The 22,919-nt window shown below is 43.7% G+C and overlaps 1 protein-coding gene across 20 annotated transcripts in view; it reads right to left on the minus strand.

Annotated features, from left to right (window-relative positions):
- RC3H1 (ring finger and CCCH-type domains 1) overlaps positions 1–22,919 on the minus strand; it is a 63,014-nt gene that overhangs the window by 32,423 nt on the left and 7,672 nt on the right. For 11 of the 20 annotated variants that reach the window (XM_080601883.1, XM_080601873.1, XM_080601872.1 and 8 more), the window contains exon 2: positions 6,700–7,070. In XM_080601883.1, the coding sequence (XP_080458009.1) occupies positions 6,700–6,933 (234 nt within the window). In that variant the 5' untranslated portion in view covers positions 6,934–7,070. Of the gene's footprint in view, positions 1–6,699; positions 7,071–13,237; positions 15,923–22,919 lie in introns of those variants that run through there. The other 9 variants (XM_080601871.1, XM_080601884.1, XM_080601878.1 and 6 more) reach the window with 3 other exon arrangements.

Raw genomic sequence — 22,919 nt, forward strand, 5'->3', positions numbered from 1 at the left:
TTTCCTGTTTTGTTCTTCTCAGTGTTTTTCTACATTAGTAAGCATTTTTTTCCAGCTTGTTTAGTGAACAAATGGCAAAGAAAGTATCAGTTAAACGGAAGATTAAAACTAGGCAGCAAATTTATGGTTGTATCAGACTTTATTTAGTGGCTGACAGGAAATAGAAGCATAACAAGAGATATATTAGCATGAGAAACTTAGCATTCTTTGCTACTATACATTTTTTGTTGAAGTCACGTGCATATTGAGACATCCCCAAAGCTGGCTGACCAAATATAGAACAGATCAGACCAACTCTGGCTTGCAGGAACACGCAGATTCACATCTAGGGCCTCACAGCTCTGAAATCCTCCGGGGCTGTGATCTGAGCTACTTGGGTTAGTGGGAGAAACACCGAGCAGCAGATACACTAGGCCACCCTTGCAGCGTATTCTGCCTAGGCCCAATCAAGCAAGCAATAAGACCACGTTATCCTGCACAGTACGCAGGAATACAAACTGCAGGTATCAATCTGACATTACAGGACAGTTACAGGCTTGATTTTATTTTTATTATGTTTTGGCTATAGCATTTATTCCTTCATCCAGGCATTCACCAGAAAACAATCTTTTTCGAAGGTTTTTCGAAGGGATGTTAGATCCTACCCCCTCTCCAGGTTTCTTTTTTTTTTTTCCCTCCAATTTCAATTCCTACAGCTTTAAACAAATCTGGGGGTGCAGCATAGCACCGTAGATAAACACCACTACTCAGCAATCAAATCAGCAACTACAGGGTAGCATAAAGAACAGGAATTTTTCAGAAGACTAAACACAGGCACTTTTTGCGTATGCTACTGAAGCGCCAATAGATCTCAGACTGACTTCCACCATTTGCAAGTCAATCACTATAATATAATGCTAATCCTATACAGCTGCTCACCCGAACCTCAACCTAAAAGCACAAGTCTTTAATGCGCAAGACAGCTACGGACCTGTTAACCTTCACACAGAAGTGATCCAGCCATGTCAAGAGTAACATTACGATGGCAGCAGTGAATAAAAGCTGTGAACTTATACAAATGTACCTCAACACAAGCGTGGACGGGAGTTTTCCTATTAATTTTAACAGAAATCATGTTTCAGTGACACGATCACGCTTCTACAGGCCTACACGCTGCTTTGGGGGGAAATGCTCATTCTGACAGGCCTCAGAGAAAACAGGGTTACTACTTGCGTAACTCCTGCTGTGAAAGTCAGTGACAAAAAAAGCCTCCCAGTGCAACGCACAAGCTGCAACAATTACAAGAGTTGATACCACTCCAGAAACAAGATAATCAAAACAGCCTGGATCAGACACTTTTACTCCTCCTACAGGGAAAAACACGAGTTTAATCACACCAAGACAGGAAGGGTAGCCTGCATGCTTTCCATGGACTACAGTTAACTTGTGAGGGATTTGTTTTCCTGTTTCTGAACAAGAAAGCTTTAGCAAAAGGAGATTCTCGCAGCCCGATCTTACAGAGGTCAGGCATAACTGTTTCACCAACGACAACCTCAGCCGTGCTGGCTTCTTGTGATTTGGGCACCAGGCATTAATTAACACTCTGGCATTCCCTTTCATGTTAACAGAACACCCCACCTCCTTTTCAAAGCCACTGCCATTTTCCCAGTCTGCTGCCTGGGAAGTCCTACCAGCACAACTGGCTCGTTGATCCCACAGCGTGCATCTCACGCATTTGTGCTGAGACAGATACTGCGCAATCTCTGCCCTATCTCCGGCTGTAATGTATTCAGGGGAAATTCCCTCTTACTCCTGCGAGCATGCAGTCCGCCAACAGCACCAACTCGAAATGCAAGCACAGCATCACAACACGCAGCAGACAGAGCGGGCTGGGAGCAGACAGGGCAGGAAGCAGCACTCAGCCTGGGATTTCTGTCTGGAATCGGCGTTGGGTTAGCGTGCATTCACAGCAGCGGTCTGGAATGCCGGACACAGCACAACACAGCTGGCAGGACACGGGCTGTCTGGGCAGCTCACAGAAAGCCTCCTCTGGCCCAGGAAAAAGCTGGCACAGGAAAACTGCCAACAGTTGAAGAAATTATTCAACACTGTGCCTCTGCACGTCACTCCTATTTCTCCTCTTTGCAAGGGAAGCTTTAACATAAAACCCAAAGGCCTTGCACAGCTGTACTTCTGGTAAAACAACAGCTCGACAGAGATTTAACTTTCGTCTTAAGCTGAAGCAAGTGTCACATGGAATGATAAAACAAGAGGCTTATTTGGTGGTTTCAGGAGCCTTCAGGAGAGAATACGTTTCTCCCCACACGCATCACACCACTGAGGATGAAATATCTCCCAGCAAAGCTTACAAGTAATTTATCCCTTTGCTGGTACTACTATACAGTTCCAAGGCTTCCCCCCCCTAATATTTCAGAGCTGTAATGATTATGAGAAAAGCACTGACCAAGAAAAAAAAACAAAACGGTAAAGCCATGATTCATGAAAGTCACATGAGAGCTGAATTTTAACGTTGGCTCTATCAAACAGTCGCCGGGGGCCAAGTGAGAAATCATTCAAGTTCAAAGCATTTTCACTTCCCCTTCTCAAAATATCTCTGAGAGCATGCCGGACCCTTTGGTCACTTCTGTTTACAATGCCTCTTGAGAACCTCAAAATAGATGCCCCGCAGAATGAGTTCATGATTTTCATCCTCATTCAATATTCCATTTTCTCAGACACCGCACCCTTCGCAGTTTTAGTTTTCACTGCAAGTACATTTACATAACACAACGAATGCCTCCCAAGGGAGGCTCGAACAAGACCGGAAAAATAACCTCAGATGCTTTATTTAAGCCTGTGCTCATTCTGTGCACATCTGCCTGAGTGACAGGGGCAGGTACTGCGGTGGTGGAATGCTGCCCATCAGCGTGGCTGCACGCATCCGCAGGAAGAGGCAGGTTGCGCGGTGCGAGGGGGGGCAGAAAAGAATGCTAATGCATCCTCGTCCATCCCCATGGATCGATGTCTTGTTTCCTGGTAAGAAACAACCAAAAAACCAAACCAACACCACAGCCCACTGTCCAGTTCCTGAAGGAGCCTTCACTAAGGATAACTTCTTCGCAGAAAATTCCTCTGTCGTGGCGCCTCGCTTCACCAGAAGCTACACCACCACATCACCAAGTGGTAATTCAAGCTTTGCAGCCGTAGTCTTCCCCTTTTCAAAGGGCTATGAGTTAAGATCACCCCGCACGTTCTCTCGTTGTGCACATGATTCCGCTGCCTGCTGCCTGGAATTGCATTTATCATATCCACAGGAAACTACGGAAGAAATTAAAACACCACAGGAATGACTGCCTCTTGATGTCACCTGTTTGGAGTGCACACAATGCTGTTTCACGTGCCACAGAAAACAGGAGGGAAGAGATTAGATGACAGGTCCATGCCTACGCGTCTTCAAAACACTGCCCTGGTAATGTTTAAAATATTTACTTACCGTGAGTAATACAGGGATGCTTGAATAGTTAACATGCAAAACCTCATTCCCTTAGAAATTGGCTTAAGAGATTTTTTTCCTCTACCTAAGAAGTTTAAAAAGCAAGCTATCCCATGGATGATCTAATAAAGCCTTTCTGATTTGTATTAGAGGCACTGTCCCTCCCTTTCCTCACGATGTTCTTAGCTCTCTCTCAGGTGCTCAGATAGTTCCAGCCCTCCCAGGAATAATAATTCTCATCCCCTCCTTACAAGCCCTTCTCCCCTCGTCTTCTGAGGCTGATCCCATCTACATGTGTGCCAAACTGCCCAGCTACTGCCCCACGGAACAGACCCTGTGTCCATGCTCGGTGTGTCCCACGCTACAGCAGGGAAGCAGAAATTTGAATCTCTGCAACAGTTTTCGTATCAAGTATGGTTTTAAACTGGGTTTAAACAATTTTACTCCTTGGAAAGGGGTGGGAAGAGGGAAAATTCATGAGCAGACAGTAATTGAAGCAGGAAACCAACACTTCACCATGAGAGCAACGAAACCTTCACAAAGATAATGCTCTTACCAGGAAAATAGGTTACTGCTCCTCAGGTGCCTGTGTGACAAGTTTAGCACATTTTCTGCAGAAATACAGTCCTGCTTGCTTCACCCAGTGGCTCTGCGTGAAAGCCAGCCGATGTGACTTGCCCTGGCATCCTGTCAATGCTGCCAGTCACAGCAGAAGAGATTTGTTTCTTGAACTGCCTGTTCTCCTCCTCTGCCTCCAGCAAAAAGCATACAACGCTCATAAACGTGTGAACTTCTCAGAAACCTCCCCAAAGGGAGAAGAACAAACTGTTCTTTTCTCCCCCGGATAAAAGCTATAATTGTGTTCTAGCGTATTTCCATCTAAAACGAAGCCCACTTTTTGGGATTCATCATTTAAAAATAAAGTATTACAGGTCTCTATGGACCCAGGTTAAGGTACACACGGGTTTGTTGGAGATCAGGGGAGGTTAAAGACACATACAACCTCCTGAAACTAAGACAAGAAGTGGAACAAGAACATGGGCTTTGTTTTGTTACAGAAATTGATGATACTACTTGTTTCATGATCTGGCTTACTGCTCTCAGATCATTTTTTTTGATGTGTACCAAAGAGAGCCCATCTTCTTCATGAGACAGAGCTCAAAGTTGGTGTAGTTTCTCTGCAGCACTTTTTTTTGGTCCATCAACGAAGCCTTCCTCTGTAAAAGATGTCAAGCCTGGCCATTCTTAAAGAGACTAGAGGAAAAAAGCCCCTGTTTCCCTGTCCTTCCCAGCAAAGTAGCCTAATTATGCTCTAGTACTCCAGAGTCTGGTAAACACTGCAACAGGTGCCAGGAAGGGAAGGGGAAGAGGAGAAAGGATGGTGACTTACACTGAATGCTGATTTCATTCACAGCACTGGAACATGCTCACTGAAACTAGGAGAGCTGGGGGAGTGTGTGTGTGTACAAGGTTCTCTTAAGGGGAACGTGGGAACAGCGATAAAAGCGCCGCTAAGACCACCAAGTACTGTTCAGGTCACAGACTGCCATGAGCAGCATGCACGCAGGAATGGGTGGCAAACAAAAGGGAAGAGAGTACGGTCTCTTTTGGTGACATTTGCAGATTTTAAGGTCACCACGAAACAAGGTTCTATGAATCTGGATCGTGGAAAATTTAAGATATGAAAAGGAGCACAAAAAAAATATGCCATTAGGTCCAAGTCTGAACCTAGAGTTCAGAGGGCTCTGAGGACACATACAACACTACCATACCCTTTTTCACACCTCATGCACATACAGATGAGGAAGTTCTGACCAGCTAACTAGCAAAACCAGAATAAAGTTCTCTAATAATTGTAACAGGGGCTGGGTGATTTTCCATCTCATTCCAGAGGAGCTTTTTGTGGAAATTCTATTTTAATCTATCACATAGCTTCTTACATAGACAAAGTGTAACAAAAGCACACAAAACCACCAAACAAGTGCAGAAGCAAAGACCTTTATCATAAACGTGGACATTTGGATACAGCTGGAACTACTCTAGAAACTCCAAAGAGGAAGGAAGGCAGGAACAATGGAGCAAGGGAGAAAGAAGAGAATGGTGATATTTATGGCATCACCCAGAGATCTCACACTGCTTGGAAACCCTTCAAGGTGGCAGCATATGCACATTACAGAAATGGAAGCACAGAGGCTCATTACCCTCTCCTGCAGAGCAGGATGAATCACCAGTACAGCCAGAAACACAAGTCAGTTTTAAATCTTCTGATACAAGTTCCAGACCAATACACGGCATGAGAAAGAGAAATAAGCACTTCTTGATAAACAACAAACAAACAAAACACAGAACAAAAAGAGTCGCAAAACCACACCTGGATCTGTCACAGCACCTCGTGAAAAATATCGTAAGAACACTTTTCCATCCTCCTTTTATAGTTCTTCCACAACACAGGTCATCTCTTTTCCCTGACCTACGCATCTCCTTGAACTTTCTGCTGGAACTCTGCTGAACCCGGACAGGGAAGCAGAAAATGGGAAAACAACGGCCACTATAAGGGAACTGCATTCCTTCTACATTTCTGCTTCTTACCCATAAGTTAGACATGATCATCCCTCCTCTCCCCAAGATCATGACCCTGTCCAGCCTTGGGAGGTATGGGCTACAAGAAACTGCTGATGATCTATCTAACCACGATAAGCTGATGCCAATTGAAGTCTGTGCTGCAACTGAACAGGACAGTCCTGCTTTCCCCTGGCCCCTCTCCCTAGGCTGCCAGTAGCACCAGTGGAGCACTCATTCTGGTCAGATCACCCTTCGGCTGGCCTCAGCGCGCCCCTTCCAGCAGAAAGGGGGTCTTGGCCAGACTCTCCCATTCTCCTGGGTGGGTTTAGATTAATGTCAACTCACAAAGTTATCCATCTCGAGCTTTCAGCAGAGCATGGATGGATACAACTTAGAGAAGAAGGAAGGGAACAGAACCAGCCCTTTTGGCGACAGCTCACGGCTACACTAAATCAAACCTAACACCAAATCAGTCAGTGACCAGTAGAAGCAAGATCTGACCTGCTGTTCCACTAGAGCATGTCACAGGTCTAAAACCTATAATCACCACAGTCAGTCTATAGAAAGGTACATGTCTCCTCTACACTGTCAAATTCTTTATTCATGAATCGTTTTCCTCCTTTGCTTTTGGAGGACAACACAGAAAGAGATAAAAAAAGCACTGCTACCTGAGCACCCACTAGCTGCAGCAAGGCCGAGTTCACAGGAAGGAGTTCAATGTCGGTGTTGATAGTGGTCTGGTCAAAGGGGCACGCCTTCCGGTGGAGCTTGTTGAGGCACATCTTGCAGACTGTGTGGCCGCAACCCAAGCTGATGGGCTTCCGGATCGTTTCGTCGAAAGTCTGTGTGCAAATTGGGCAGGAGAGAAAATCTGTCCATTGTGGAGCTTGTACAGGCATTGCTTCAGGAGTTAATTGACAGGACAAAAATCTAAAGCACAGATTCCACTGGAATCAAAATCTTTGAAAAAAAAGTCTGTTTGTTTTTAAATATCTTCTGTAAGTACAGACAGTCAGCACATAGTGTGAAACATAACCTAAAAGAGAAGAGAAACACAGTTAGCATTCTCTGCTGGAACAGGCATTTCACACCCTTTGTGCTACGCTAACACCACTCGCAGAGGTATAGCTCATCTAGGAGGGCAGTTCTGACATTAAACAGACTGAGTCACAACTTGTTTTAATTCCAGCTACTCTCTGGCACTGGAAAAGCCACTTAGAACTGTTTCTGCTGTTATGCATCCTTAAAAAAAAAGGCAAGGTAGTTACCCAACTGAAGTTATGAGGCTGGATTAATTAGTTTTCCATTTTAATGTTTTTTTTTTTTCCTCTATAGACAAGCTAATTAGCATCAACTAGATTCGAAACAAAATGAGACATTTTTAAAAGCATCGTTGTACTGATTCTACTAAAAAAATATTTATTTATTTAAAGTATTGATTAAAATTTTACTTTGACAAGGCTTCATCCAAAACCTGTATCACAAGCAAGTTCCCCCCCCGTGTTCAGAGGCTCCAGGCTGGCACACAGTGACTCTGCAGACGCAGCTGAGCTGCCGCAGCCTCAGCAGTGACGGGTGAATGGCTGGGGTGCAGCCAGATACCACCTGCATCGGCGCAGCTCACACACAGTGCCGGGTAACACCCCCTGCTGCTACTACAGCACCAGTCCCAGGCTCAAGCAGATTCCCACAGAGCTGCATTATGCCACAGGGACTTATCTGGGCACATCTCAATTATCCTGGGAATCCCCATGCGTTATGGGGTGTAAGTCAGCATTGAGAACTTGCCCTCAGCCTGCCCACCAAGCAGCACCATTCCTCAAAAGAAGGAAGAACTTCCAGAAGTCACTTCTGACTCTAAGAGCAAGAACCGTTCCTCAAGAACCCTTTCTAACCCTGATTTATATCATTAATTGCCTGTCTAGAGATTTTATAGGCAGAGAAAGTCAGATTTTTTCTAATGCACGGACAGATGACACGAACACTGTAACAGAAGAGAACCTGGAGGCAGACTTATTTGCCACTTTTGTATCAACACACAGAGGAAGCAAATGTTACTAACTGTGAGGGAGCGGAAGATAAGACACGTCTCTGGGACGATAAAGAAATGCAAGACTACTTAATGCGCACGATGAACATTAAAAACCAGCAAACAGGAGACATGAATTGATATGAATAGAATCATTATCAAAAGCAAAATCAATAACGAACAAACTCAGTGTCTTTCTCGCTTTCTATAACCTGTGAAGTCAACAAAAACCAGTTCAGGTAACACCGAATTAATGCCAGATTTTTCTCCATCTCTCACTTTCCCACACAGCACTGGCTTAGGCTTTACACCAAGGAGCGAGCACTTGCTTGCTATTATCTGTTTAAACAGAAGCAAAGCCAGCAACCTTTCACCAAATCTTAGCTAAAAAAAAAAAAAGGAAAAAACGTAAAAACAAGAAAAATCTCAACACCAAGCAAAGGCCAAGAGAAACTTCCAAGTTAGAATTGCGTAATTCAGAATCAAAGCATTTTAAAACAGCAACAAAAATCGGATGCTAAAACAGGCTGAAAAGCCTCAGGCTTTTGTTCCAGAGCGCAGTGCGATGCTGTTCACTGTTAACATCATTTTGCCAAGGCAAACAATGAACAGTTACTAGTTACGCTTTTAGCCCTGTTCCAACAGCACATCTGAAGCTTAGTTCTAAAGCTAATAAAAATAAAAAGTTACTTCTATCATCAAAAGATATACAGCACCATACAGCCATAAGGAGGTATCCATTGCAAGTCTGTCTCCCCGGTAGCACCCTGTCTGAAGAGAGGCACTGCAGGTGTTAACCCCAACACACCAGCATCCCGCAGCCCGTGCTGAATGGTGTTGTTTTTCCCTAAATGACCTCTTTATTAGAAAGCCAGTATTTTTTCATCTTGTCAGCAGACCACCACATCAAACCCAATACTAGTGCATCATTATATCCCAAAGGAAAACATTTACACTGGTCAGTTACTTGACTGAGCTAACTGCCTAAAACATTTGGGGAATTTACTTTCGAGCCTCCCCTTCCTTTATCGATTCCATTTATTAATAAGCCTCGGCAGTCAGCATCTCATCTAGAATCACTCTTTGTGAGCCAATCTGTAACAGGAATTACCTTGAAACACCACAATCCTTTCTGCAACGAGCAGTACACAGCTTCATAAAGAGTGCGCGTCCTGCCGTACACCATTCGAGGTTCACGGTTTAAGAGCTGAATCACATTGCTTCCTTCCTACCATGCTGGCATTAAAATAGCCAGAAACAATTTCCCAGACTCATCTGCAATTCAGAAGTAATTGGAACAGTCTATTTGAAACATTGATTATTAACCACCATGTTAAACCAAGCGTTAACAAAAAGAGCAATTTTTTACTGAGAAAATCTAAAAGCAGACGCTAACACGAAGCTACACTGCCAACAGACCGAGCAGAGGGGGGCTCAGAGACTTCACCACCCCAGACTCAGAAGTGGAAAGAGGAGACTTGAACACACATTAACACAGGAGTTAACTAATTAAAAAAAATAGACATGTTGTTCCTGCTCATACCTCTGGCCACTTAAGAAAGCCAGCACAATGAAATAGGTCACATTTTTTTACACTCTTAACGTTAGAGAGAGAAGTTTCTGTTCTCCAGTCGGGGGAGGGAGGGAGGAATTCATAGCATCACTGGTCCCTTAGCAAGGCAGGTTCCAAAATGCCGGGAAGCAAAGGAAGCCAGGCTGACACACAAGCACGCTGCAGGAGGGTCCTCAGCAGCCGCAGCCTGGCACTGAGCAGCCAGGGCAGGAGGGCACTCACGCACAAGCAGGAATGCGATGGCTACAGAGGCACGTCTCACCCAGGGGTGACAGCTCCCCTTCCACCTCACAGAGCTCCCTGCCGCCCCTCGCTGCGCTGAGCTTTTCCCTCTGCAGCACCTGGGGACATGCTCTGGTGCCTAAATGCCAGATGAAGGCCGCTGATAGCACTGACAATAGAAAATACGTCTGGGAGAAACCTCAGGAAGCCATCCATTTCAGCGCAGTCTAACTGCTGAAACAGATGGCTAACTGGCTCGATCCAGCCAACCTTTTCCCCACAGAGGAAAAGAATAGCTGTTTGAGCACCAAACCCTGCTCCGCCAATAAATCTCCCAAACAGAGCAGCACAGAACCAAGAACTCCTCCAGTCCTGTGGCCGGTGGGAATGGCACAGCAGGGTCCGACAGCTCCCAGGGCTGGCGCCACCCCAAGCACTGCCACTGCCGTGCAGTTTTCCATGTCTATGGCTTCAGTTTCCCAGCTGGGACCTCAGTCTTTGGGCTTGGAAACAGTCATGCACTGAAATCCGCTAGAAACCTCCCCCAGCCACAAAGCGTACAGACAGGTGGGGTACGTAAGAAGTGAAGCTGGGGAAGATGCATCATTTTTGCAAGGTTTGTGACTTGCTATGACCTTGGAAATAATTGTAAGTCAGTACTTAGTTTCCAAGAGCTACTTTAAACACAGGAGAAATTACAATCTGCAACGAGACAATGGAAAACAGCGTTTCATTGCCACAGACAGCTATCAGAACCATCAGTGCTGGAAGAGGGAACACTTTCCAGAACAGATAAGTTAGAAAAAGCATATTCATGCCTTCATGGGGCAATGCGTTTCAAATATGCCTCTCCAGGATTATGCCAGAGGTATGGAGTCTGGTGAGCAAAATGTAAAGCCTGCAAGCAAGACACACCAATTTGAGTAAGATCCCCCTCCCCAGAACGTTATGGCTTCTTAGCCCACTCTGTCTTCTCTTTCACACATTATCTCCCAATATTTTAAACACACACGTCTTTGTGCATGACTGAAGATAAAGACACGCTAGAAAAAAGACCCAGAAAATACACAGGTGCTGTCACACACAGGAGTGTAGTGAGTAAAAGGTTAGGGACACTATTCAAATTGCTAACATTTTAAACAGGGCCCACCGTTTGTTCAAGTAATAGGCCACGGATCTCAGGCCAAGGAGGAGTCAGCACACTTGCCTGGAAATTACTTACCAATGTTTCAGTTGCTAGTGTCGCTTTATGCTATACCATGCACCTATCCTACTCTAAATGGAGCTAATAGGCTCTCTTTTCTTGTTGTTTTGCAAGCAAGCTTTACTACCACCTGGCTTGCCTTCAGATTCCTACTCACACATTGTGCTAGTGGTGTGGGGAAGAACACAATAAAAAAAAAACACCACGAGACATCCACGGCGCAAAAACTGGAAAACAAGGACCTGTAACTAGGAATGAAGAAGCCCCAAGACACGTACCTTGGGTACTGCACTGGGACCAGAGACAGTCTGAACATACGAAATGTCTGCATGCAAGTCTCCTGCTTATGCTTAGCTCTGTACAGGCTTTATTTTTCCAGTTAGAACTTGGAGAAAAATCAGTAAGGTCTCTCTTCTGGATCCTCCCCCACCCCCCAAAAATCCTTGAGATTCCATCCTTAACCCAGTCTGGAAATGTCACACTGCAATCAGATCAGTGACCTGTCTCCCCCGGGATGCCACCAGAGAGCTGTCGGTGCTTCAGACAGCAAAGCCTCGGCACAGCGGCACGACGCCGTATCATGTTCCCCGCTCCGGCCGAGGCCGCAGAGGGGGAGCTGCCTCCTGCCCCAGCCATGTTATGCCTCGGAGCCAAAGCCTCTCACGCACAACTGGAAAGCTTCTGGAGCTTCACCCCTCGAGATGAAGATGCTTTTAAAATCCACACCGCCTCGTGCCAGTATCTGCTGGCACCAAGTTCCACAAGTAACGACACGCAGGCGGACTCCCTTCTGCTTTCGGTTAAAATTCAGCTCCCTCCAAGTTCATCGCACTCCCCGAGCCCTTCGGTACAAGCCCCAAGTATCGGCCGACTTCCCTCCCAGCCACGTTACTCGGACCTAACTCCGAGCCCAGCAGTATCATGTGTCCCTTCGTCACAGCCCAGCAAGCGCCGCTCCCCGGAGCAGGCCGGCCGCAGTCACGTTACACTCCAGGCAGATGACTCAGCACACCTCCAGGGCAGCCCCGCTCCGCGCCTGCAGTTTCAGGATACGCACCTCTTAAAAGCGCTGCCTGCTCCCCTGGCTGTACAGGACTCTTTACGATATTTCACTCAGCTTTTCTCACCCAAGCAGTATCAGCTTCTTTTGGGACGTTTGAAGACCAAAATTCTGAGTAATGGTCATTTTTATCGCTTGCTTTTCCTTTTGTCCTGAAGCTGTATTATTTTTGCTGAGTCTTACTCAGAAATAAACCCAGCAGAACTTCCTCCAACAACGAGCACACAAGCAAGCCTACTTAGTGCAAAGCTTGATGCAAAAGCAGTTCCTCATTGCCAAAACAAACTGAGCCTTGCCAACCAACCTGCTCATGCAAATACAGCTCTTGGCTAATCTATAATGTAATCTACTAAGGAAAACATCAGTTTTTCAAGATTCTTACTCCTTGGTAGTACCATAAAAATTTCTGAGAAAGAATAACCTAGCCAAAGATGTGATCCTCTCTCATGCTGGACTGATGCGGTGAGACACTAATTACTTCAAAACCTCTCTGACACTTGAGATGAAAAACAAGTCAACAGCCTAAACAAAGCGAGCAGGTAACAGTAAAACAACTCCTGGCTAATAAGGACTACCAGATGCACACAGGGCAGCCCTGCCCGACAACCAGACCCCTCCCGCACTTACCTGCTACCACACAGACACAACCGATTTTCACTGGTGCTTCACAAGCAATATTTAAGTAAATAAGCCTCCCAGTCTAATGCACTTCATGTAATGCAGATCATTTCTGAGAACACAAATAGCTTCTGTTTCCCGATGGGAAGTGCAGCACACAATACTTAAAGAAGTACCAAATTTCATTTTTGGGAAAAACTGACAAGCTAACCCATGTGAAACTCTGAGCAGCCAGAAGTAATCGGTTGTTTATATGACCTAGCAAACACACTGTTCTCAAAAGGCATGCTGAAGCCACACACACACACCCCAAAGCCAACCTCACAGTCTGCAGAACAGGACAAACACCAGCCAGTGTTTTCCCTATCTAGTTCCTGGGAAGAGGGGTAGAAAAAAGAAAGAGAAAAAGAAAAGAAAAAAAAAGAAAGGAAAGAAGAGAGAAAAAGAGAAAGAAAGCCCATGCCTGACAAGAGTAGGCAGAAGAAAAAGCTTCTTACCTCCGCCTGGGGAGCTCCATGAACACCACTACCACGACAAGCCCAGAATAGTATTTCTGACGGGTTGAGCACCCCCCCCTCCCGTTTGCTCTCTGAAACTTTGCTGTGCACCCCGGGCTGGCGGCAAGTGCAGCGCTTCCTCATTCCTCCCCTGCCGCGCATGCCTGCTCCCCAGCAGCTGAGCACTCGCCCAGAAGACAGACCTTGGTAACAAAAGAAATTCCCACCCAAAAGCAAATCCTGGAAGTCTGTGTGTAACACATTCCCACCCTTTCTTCAAAGCCATGTAAAAAACATCAGGCTCCGGTGACAAGAAGACTCTTAAAAAAGAAAAATAAAAGTTATGAATGCCACCAAGCTTCTGTCCCAAACCCCCTGAAGCTCAGGTAAATCAGGTTCTAGGTTTGCTTTGTCTTCCTCAGTAACGTATCTGAGCTATGAAAACAGAGGAAGAAATGGATCTATTGTCATGCAAGTCTCTTATTCGGCAATTTGTAAAGTTCCTTCAGAAAATGACAAAAAGGCCAATTAAGGACAAAATGTTATAATCCCTCATTTGAAATTTCCTGGCTTGTAACACCACCGGGGGTGGGGAGGGAATATCACAACTCTGCTCTAGTATCTCCCCAACAGAGGATCTAAAAGCAATTTAAAACTATTTGAGCTTCACAACATCCTGTGAGGCAAGAGCTGAAGTCTTCCTACAGACCAGAAAACTGATAAATAAAGTCATTTACTCAGCATTTCGTGAGAAAAAAACAGAATGAAGCTTAACGCGTCTTTCTCTTGACTTCTTAACTTTCCTTCAGTATTGGATCACTTACACCATTGGGATCAAGAACCTGAAAAGGCAACACACGCGGAAAGGCAGCTGAAACCTCCCTGCTCGCACTCCCTGACAACACAGTCTGCGCTCGGCTGGGACAGTAAGTGTAAGGGAAGACAGACGTGACTAACTTCTTCATTTCTGGTCGATATCAGACATCCCTTACAGCTTGTTTAAAAGAAAGGGGAAGTGACCAACCCCTAATAACAAATGGTTTCATGGTCTATTACCTAGGAAAAATTTTCTACCAACCGTAAGGACACCTAAACCCCCAGATGATTCAGGCTAGGGAATGAGCAGCAGACAAGCAGGGCCAGAACACCTTATTTTCATTTCAGTTTAATCACCTGCATGGAAAACACACAAACTCTTGTAACAGCAGCACAATGAGTAAACCTGGATTAAAAATCAGGGACAAACTAAACAGATTAACAGCAGATAGCACCTGAAACATCCACAATGGTTTTCAGCAGAGTGGCTTTGGTTCCACAGGTCGAACACTTGGGAGCTACCAGCCTGGCTCGCAAGAAGCGATGGAACCAAACCCTTCGCTTTCTCCCAGAAGCAGACGCCATTTGAAGGGCTGCTTTCTGAACACCTAAGAATTAGAACAGCTAATTTGAGAATGAGAACTAATTATCAAGCAATTGATGTGCCCCTAGACAGCTACATGCTGACATGACTGAGTCTGAGGCCTTTTCTAAGTCATTGCGGAAGGAAGAGAGAGGACATGATCCATCCCAGGAGACCAAAACAGAAGGTAAAGTTGCTGCACCCAGGACTATTCTCTCCTATGGTATTTTGCAGAGCTTATACAAGAGCCTATATTGAGAAAAAATAGTTTTTAAATTTATAGATTGCTATCAAACACTGGTGAGAGAAACCCTAGCAGAAATAACCAGAACAAACTTGTCAATCTGCAGATTTGAGGGTACAGACACACATTAGCTCTTGCTGTCAGCTACAGAAGTCCCTACCCTTCCTTAAGAATCCCCTTCCAAGATATTCCAGTCAAATTGCTTGCACAGACATCCCCTGGTTCAAGCTAAGGGTTAGAGAGGGACCTCTCTAATAAACACAGGTAGGCAGAAATATGGGTCGGCAGCAACTACACAATAAATATCTCATTTTAACCAAAATTGGGCAGCAGACCAGCCACACAAACACTTCACCTAACAAAACAATCTAAGCAGCAGTAAACTTCAAAAAGAGAAAGCAACAGGAACTAGGCAGTGAACTAGAGATGGCAAACACTGCTGATGCACAGGCATCTGAGACGCTTGCTTAGGTGAAACATTTTTTCTATCCATCTTCTTGTGACGTGAAGTATCAAAAGCAACGTGGCAATAATGAGATGGGCATTTGCTAATGACACAACCTATATTAAACATCAAAATCACAAAGGCCAGTATCATTCTTTCCCATGCAGGAAAAATCTATGGTTACCTGACTACTACTATAGGTGTTCCAGAGCTGAAAAGTAGGTTTAGGAAAAGGGGAATAAAGACCTTGTTGCCTCTGCAAGGCCTTCATCATGAATTGGGGAGATAAGTAGATACTAATCATTTCGTGAAGACCCAGGATGGTTCACTGACACAGAAGGCAAAAAAAAAAAACAATTAACAACAAAAAATAAAAAAAATTAGAAAGTGTTGTTTGTCACCTACTCTCTACTAAGATTTCTGTCCCAGCTTGATTCAGCAGCTGTAGTACTGCTTTGATGTCAGTAACTCTACAGCTACAATAATGCTATCACTGCAATAGGTAACAGCGAGATGGAGAAGGGTAGAATTAAAGTTTGCCTAGTGACATTTACCAAAAACTGTCCAAAAATAATAAGCAGCCCTCCCCAGCCTCCACTAACACAGTCTCTAATAAGTGCCGCCACCACCACCTGCAAACTTAGAATCATAGAATCATAGAATATCCTGAGTTGGAAGGGACCCTTAAGGATCATCAAGTCCAACTCCTGGCACCACACAGGTCTACCCAAAAGTTCAGACCATGTGACTAAGTGCACAGTCCAATCTCTTCTTAAATTCAGACAGGCTCGGTGCAGTGACCACTTCCCTGGGGAGCCTGTTCCAGTGTGCAACCACCCTCTCTGTGAAGAACCCCCTCCTGATGTCGAGCCTAAATTTCCCCTGCCTCAGCTTAACCCCGTTCCCGCGGGTCCTGTCACTGGTGTTAATGGAGAAAAGGTCTCCTGCCTCTCGACACCCCCTTACGAGGAAGGAACTTTCATAAAAGCAACTCAACCACATTTTCTGAAAAGAAAAAAAAATCCAGAAATTATCAAAGTCTGAATTCTGGGAGCTGTGTGGGTGTTTTTGTTAGTTTGTCTCAAAAAAAAAACAAAACAAACAAGAAAACAACAAAAATAAAACAAAACAAAAAAGTTTACAGTTAAAACTTTAATGAACATCTGTCTAGATTTACAGGCCTAGAGTTACAGGGCTAGAATCAGGTAGCAAGTTTGAACTTCCCACCCAGCTCCTTCCCCCTCTGTTCAATGGCTAGCATTGCACTATTGACTCTACCAAAGATGTTTTGACTTAAAAGTTACCTAGTAGATTGAAAACAAACCAAGCAACCAACAACAACAACAAAACCCTCACATGTCCAAAATTCCAGGTGACACAGAAAGGAAATGCTGAAATATACTGCAAGTATAGAATTAAGTGAATACACCTGGCTACTGCCAAGCAGAGGAAAGCAGCAGCATCCATTTCACTGAATCACTGTAAGAGTAAAACGTAAACGTAAAAATCCCACTTTACGCAGAACTTCACAGGGATTCAGGAAACAAGTATTCTAAGTGTTCATTTGAAATTTTTGACTCAGGAGTTCCTCTTCCTTCTAATTGCTTTGACTAGGAGTTGGTTTTTCTCGTCACTGAGTAGATGCTGCCTCCATTTTAAAGGCTTCGTGTTAATAGCTGTTTGCATAACAGTAGTCTCTAATAAAGCTTCAGTTACTCTATTTACCTTCAAATGCAGTTTATTTTGGAAGACTGCATTTAAACATCAAAGAGATCTTTTAATAAAAGCACAAAGTCATCAAAGAGCAGTAATGAATTTTTAAGCCACAGAAACCTATCGAAGCATTGCATGCCTGCCTGTTTCTTAATTCAGGAGCTCATTTTATTAAATGTACTGTAATCAAAAGAAGGGATCTCCTATTTTATGTTGTATACAAAATAATCTGTAGACAACTGGGATATTATTTTAAAAGGCAATGGAGCATCTAGGTTATTGGTACAACATTCGTGATAGCAGGCGTTCAGAACAACAAAAAATTTTGCGCCCCCCAACCCCGTTATAATTCTACTCCCTGTTATGTTCTCTGTTCTCAAATGTTTTGAGAAAGAATTATTAAACTACATCAGCTTCAAGAACTCAACTGCTCTTCTTTGGAAACCTGTTCAGTCAACCACGTGATATCATTTCTACATTAGTACAAACTTGTACGATACCATCAGCTTTGCAGAAAAGGCACAGGTTTGAAAACATTTGTCAGAACACTGCTTTGCACCATGCTGCAGTCACAGTCACTTCCAAGCAGCAGAGGTAGACAGACTGAGGAGTTGCTATCAGAGGATAATCTAAATTCTCCCCATTCTTCTCCCAGTTCACAGTTTAAGACTTGCTGCGCTTGTCCCGTCAAGAACTAAAACCAGTATTGTTAGAAGTTGTTTACTGGAAATACCTCTACCTACAAGCGGGATAATCCAAAGGTGGCTTAACACCACAGCAACAGAAACCTGTCTCACTAAGACAGCAGACAGCACCCGCATTGCTCACCACACGCTAACATGGGCTAACCATTTTAACCTTGTGAAGACTGAAGCATCCAGACTTGTATTTTAACTGCATGACCAATGAAGACAGTTAAACAAATGTATTAATTAAACCTATTTGGGGTTTGCAGTGCAGGTTTGTGCGGGGCTTACATTGGGGCAAATCAGAACTGTTTCTCGGAGAGGCAGCATGGCCTCACACATGCCAGCTCTAGATCAGACACATCTGTGTCATCTGTATTGGGCCCACAAACTGCCAAAACCAAATCCCTCTCCTTCCCATGTTAGCTCTTTACAGGCTCCAGAAGCTGCTCCAGCTCTGTCAGCTGGTCAAGCAGCCCTGGGAACACTAGGGAAAGAGGGAGGAAGCACAGAAAGGGGAAACTGCAAGACAGCCGCTTATAGCATCAACACGTACTCACCAAGTTATTAGATGCAGTCCCACGAGCAGCTTCTTGTGCAACAACTAGAACAACAGACTTTTAAAGTACATCTTCACTAATAGAATCCATCTCTGAAGTAGCAGCTAAATTTTAACTACACATTTAAACCCTACTAAGCAATCCTACCAACGAGGATGACTAGAATAACAGTCAGGCATGACAAAAGCAGGTGAAATGGAACAAGCAACTCAAATGACCACAATCAATCAAACTGCTCCTTTATGCTAAGTGCGCCTACAAAGTCATCTATGTTTCAAAAATAATGCTCCACATCTAGGTTTAACCAACGTTTCTCAACACTGCAAATCATGCAAATACAGTCAAACCATCCTTTTGGCTCACCACGGTGAGCAAAGTGCTCTCTGAATATGAGCGAATGCTGTAGCAGCTTGTACCTCTTCAAGTTTTCCACTGCTCCTAGAACCGGAGTTGCAAATGTAGAGGTAGTCATGTAAATGCTACAGTAGCTAACAAAAATAGCTCAAGGGGACCAAACTAAGCCACATACACCCCTCTGGCAACCCCTGCAGAAGCTTCACTGATTATAATAGTGGGAATATTAAGACAAAGAACATAAGTTTCACAGATGACTATTCTGCTTGTTTCCATGACAGAGGCTGTAGCTGTGTTTTAATAACCAGCCTAGCTAAAGCTCTGGAGTCATCCAAGGTTAAGAGGCAGCTTGTTGCAGTAATGGCACCAAGCCTGGACAGTTTCAGCTCTGTTGCAACTGTTGCACAAAAAAAATGAAGCTAGTCAAACACAGTATTCCAAGATTTTCTCCACACCTCTGAGCACAGTTTTGTTACAAAAAGTCAAACACAAAGCAACACAGACAAACCCACTCAACACTTCTCAGTAGTTTTAAATTACCACTCACACATGGCATAAAAGTCTTCGAATATCAGTAGGAGAGGTCACACCACCTTTGCTGGAAAGCAGGTTAATTCAGGTACTTCTGACTCAGAATGTAATTGAGCCTCATTTGCTTTAAATGCTACTGGCATGGTGATTCAATTTGTAGAATTGCTAAAAAGAGCAGTCCCGGAGGCCAGAAATAGCCTGGGGCAAGCTGCTACTCCTGAATGGGATATTTCAAACTAACCCTTCAATTAAGAAAAAAAAAAAAAAAGAAAAAAAAGTGCTGCTTTGGTATTAGTCTCACCTTCCAGATTTATAAATAGCATCTTTTCTTTACAGCTTTATAAGATCATTTAAAAACAATACTCCTGTGGTTTTAGTGAATGGAAACTAAGGGCTTAAGTCTCAAGGTTTCCATTAACCACCCACTCTTATCCAACAACAGACATTTCAGAGCTTAACCACAAAAAAGAATACTACATGGTTTTTCATATATATTTTTTTAAATACACCAAACAATGCAAGACAGTTCTGTGTAAGAGAAAAAAACGAAAGCCTTGAACATCCCATTGATCCTCCTATCAGTAATGGATGAGAATTATAATTATCTTTGGCAGGAGCCTGACTTCAAATAGGAAAAAGGACTATCGGATAACCTCTTAATAGGGGATTTTCAATTATAAACTCATTTTAAAAGTTTCAAGTTATATAACTTGAACATAATCAAAGCAAAAGGGTAAAATATAATCCCAGGAAGTTACCTATTAAAATCCACTGCCAACTTGATGAATTTTGCTACTTGAGCCTTGTAAGAGGAGATCTATTACAGAAACGTACTTCTTTTAGAACAGAGTGCTCTTATTTGCTGCTGCCTTAGCAGAGAACTGTTTATACAGTTAAGTATTATAAGACTTATTCACCTCCAAAAACGTATTACCACCATGTTTTAGCAGTATCAGCAACTGGAACCAAGTAAAATAAAAATACAGAGGATACTTCATCTCACGTGTCCTATTGCCAGAATTTTATCAGTATAAAGCACAGAACTCCTCACGGCATGCTAACTAGTCTATACTTTAAAAGCAAAGGGTAAACTTCTGCTAAAGAACCTTATTCGTTAAGAAAAGGACTAGAAGACATTCAGAAAGAAAACCAGAGTAGCTCCTCAGTGAAACATCTTTGTACTTCGCATGGGTGTTCTGACTACTGCTAAGGATTTTCTTCTGGAAGCACCCCTAGCCCACCACGAGCTGGTAACAGGCACACCATCACAGGCTGCAGCGAGACTACGCGCGTTTGGGCCCTCACGCGCCCTGACTGCAGCATTACCTGTTCCAGTACCTTGAGAGAAATCTGGTAATAAATATTGCAGTGACTGTACACATTGACCACGCTGAAAGCTACTCGCGTTTTTAAAGTTTCCTTCTCTTAGAGTCTTAAAATGGAGCGCATGCGTTCAGCTGCCTATCACACTTCCTTTGCTGCAGACCAAGACAGAGTAAGTGCTAAGTAAGCCTCGCACTGACAGTATTTACATGAGCAGATCATTTAAACCCTCTGTCCTGTGCTGTGTAAGGCCCCAGCTAGACAGCAGGTATCTAAATATATTATAAGGCAGAAGAAGGGAAAACCAGACATCGAAACCATCTTACCACCCGTGTCGTCAATGCCTCCTTATACCAACACCTCCTTAGTGGCTTGGGAATAAAAGCTATGACTGTAAGCTAAAACCAAGAAACAAACAATCTAAAGAAAAATTCTCAAAATCCATAAAGCAAAACTACTGTGAAGCCCTTGCAGTTGGTCTGGGAATTATTTTCTTTGATATACAAAGCCTAGTAGGAACAAAGCATTTAAATGTATTTATTAGCATACTGCAGTCATTGGATTTTCACAGGCTTACTGTCAATTTTCATTCTGTAATGACAGCTCATACATCAGCCCGTCACAGCAACATGACTGATTTTATTCCCACTTCTCAAAAGCTACACTAATTCATTAATGCAATTTCAGGACTTATCAGCTAGGCTTGAAGGAAAGGATTGCTGTCACTCACTTCCCCTTCCTGAAGGCTCCCCGTTGCTGTCACATGAACTGGTCTGAAGGTTTCTTGTTCCCCCCTCCTGGGGAAGGGCAGGGGGACAAGACAGCTACCATTTTTATTTCACAGGTGAATGCATACATTACTCAAAGGAAAACACAATGGGACATGTTTTTTTCTTCAGATTTTACATAAGACAAACTATGCCTGTGATCATTTTAATGCCCAGTGAGTAATACCAACACCACACCCTGCTCTCATCGTGCACTGCCTAACGCGATAGCCACGCCATTACGTCCTCAAATACCTATGCGTGCAATTTACTTTACCATTTATTCCTGTGGGTGCCTTCTTCCACGTACGTCCTGAAATCATCTAAATCATACCCAAGCTTCAGCTTGACAGAGATCAAGTTATTCTATTCTGAACTGGTCTAGCGAAGCTAAAAACCCACATAAAAAATGGCTGTGATCATGTAATTCCTCCTTAGAAACACACCCAGAGACATCCCCACCCAGTCCTTGTGTGCAATTTTGTTAGAAACATTTGACCAAGAAGTTCCACTGAGAAAGGAGTGACTGAAAAGCTAACTACAGATTTCTGTTTGCTAAAGCCACGTAAATCCTCACTCAGGCTTCGAAAACGGGGCGGGGGGAATACTTAATTTCTGTTAAGCATCGATGTCTCTGCATTGCAGCTAATGTAGAATAATTCAACTGGTTTATTTCTGACACACCTGATACAGAAAAAAATGTTAAAAAACACTTAAGGTAGCTTGCCAGTTTTTAATGCCATCTGAATAGTCCTGTTTTTATTCATTCCTTTTCGCAAACGCTATAGAACTGAGACAGAACATCACACATTAAGGAGATGTGAAAGTTTTGCCATGCATTCCCCCACCCCTCCGGAACATACTCTGCAAAAATTACAGTGCTTGGAGAGAAGATAAGTCTCAACAACTCTGGTAATAGGAAAAAGAGGATACCTTTTGTACAAGTATAACCTATGGAATGTATTTTCATTTGTGGCCACAAAGCTGTCAAGCCTCCACTACCAGAACTCTCCTGTTCTAACCCAGTCAGACTTTCTCTATCAGCAGCTCTGAAAGGCCAAGGCCAAAACGAAAACGCCATTCTCCAAATTCACTCAGGCAACCAAAGGTGACTTACTGCAAGTCCTTAACCTGAGAAGTACCAACTGAACCACGCCTTTTTGCTTTCTGGTCAAGTGTTTCAGAGAGTGTTGTCCACAACACCATTCTTCTACACTAAGCCACAATTACCAACGTGAAATAAGTTATTCATCTCTTTGCAGGCCCTCAACACAAATACATCCTTAAAACTGACAAATGGAATAGATGATTCAGAAGAGAAAACCAGAGGGAAACATGTAGTAAGCTGTCTTCAAGTCAGGAAAAGGCTCTCTGCAAAGTACCACACAATAGCTAAACAGCATAAAAAAGGTATTGTAGAAGCCATGCCTTCAGCCAGCAGTCACGTGAACACAAATACAAGGAACTAATGCGCACATGCATTATCAATGTCAGAAGTCATCCCTGATGGCTCACACTTTTCTGTAGTCCGACGACTGCTGGCTACAAAGCAGTCATTTAAAATAGTCTGGATTATTCCAACCGAAGTTTAAATTTAAATGATTAATAGCCTGGATTATTCCAACCAACGAAAGTCTAAAAAAGGAATTCTCACTTTCCT

Source organism: Anser brachyrhynchus (genome assembly GCF_964034855.1).
Source record: "Anser brachyrhynchus genome assembly, chromosome: 8".
Taxonomy (NCBI): Eukaryota; Metazoa; Chordata; class Aves; order Anseriformes; family Anatidae; genus Anser; species Anser brachyrhynchus.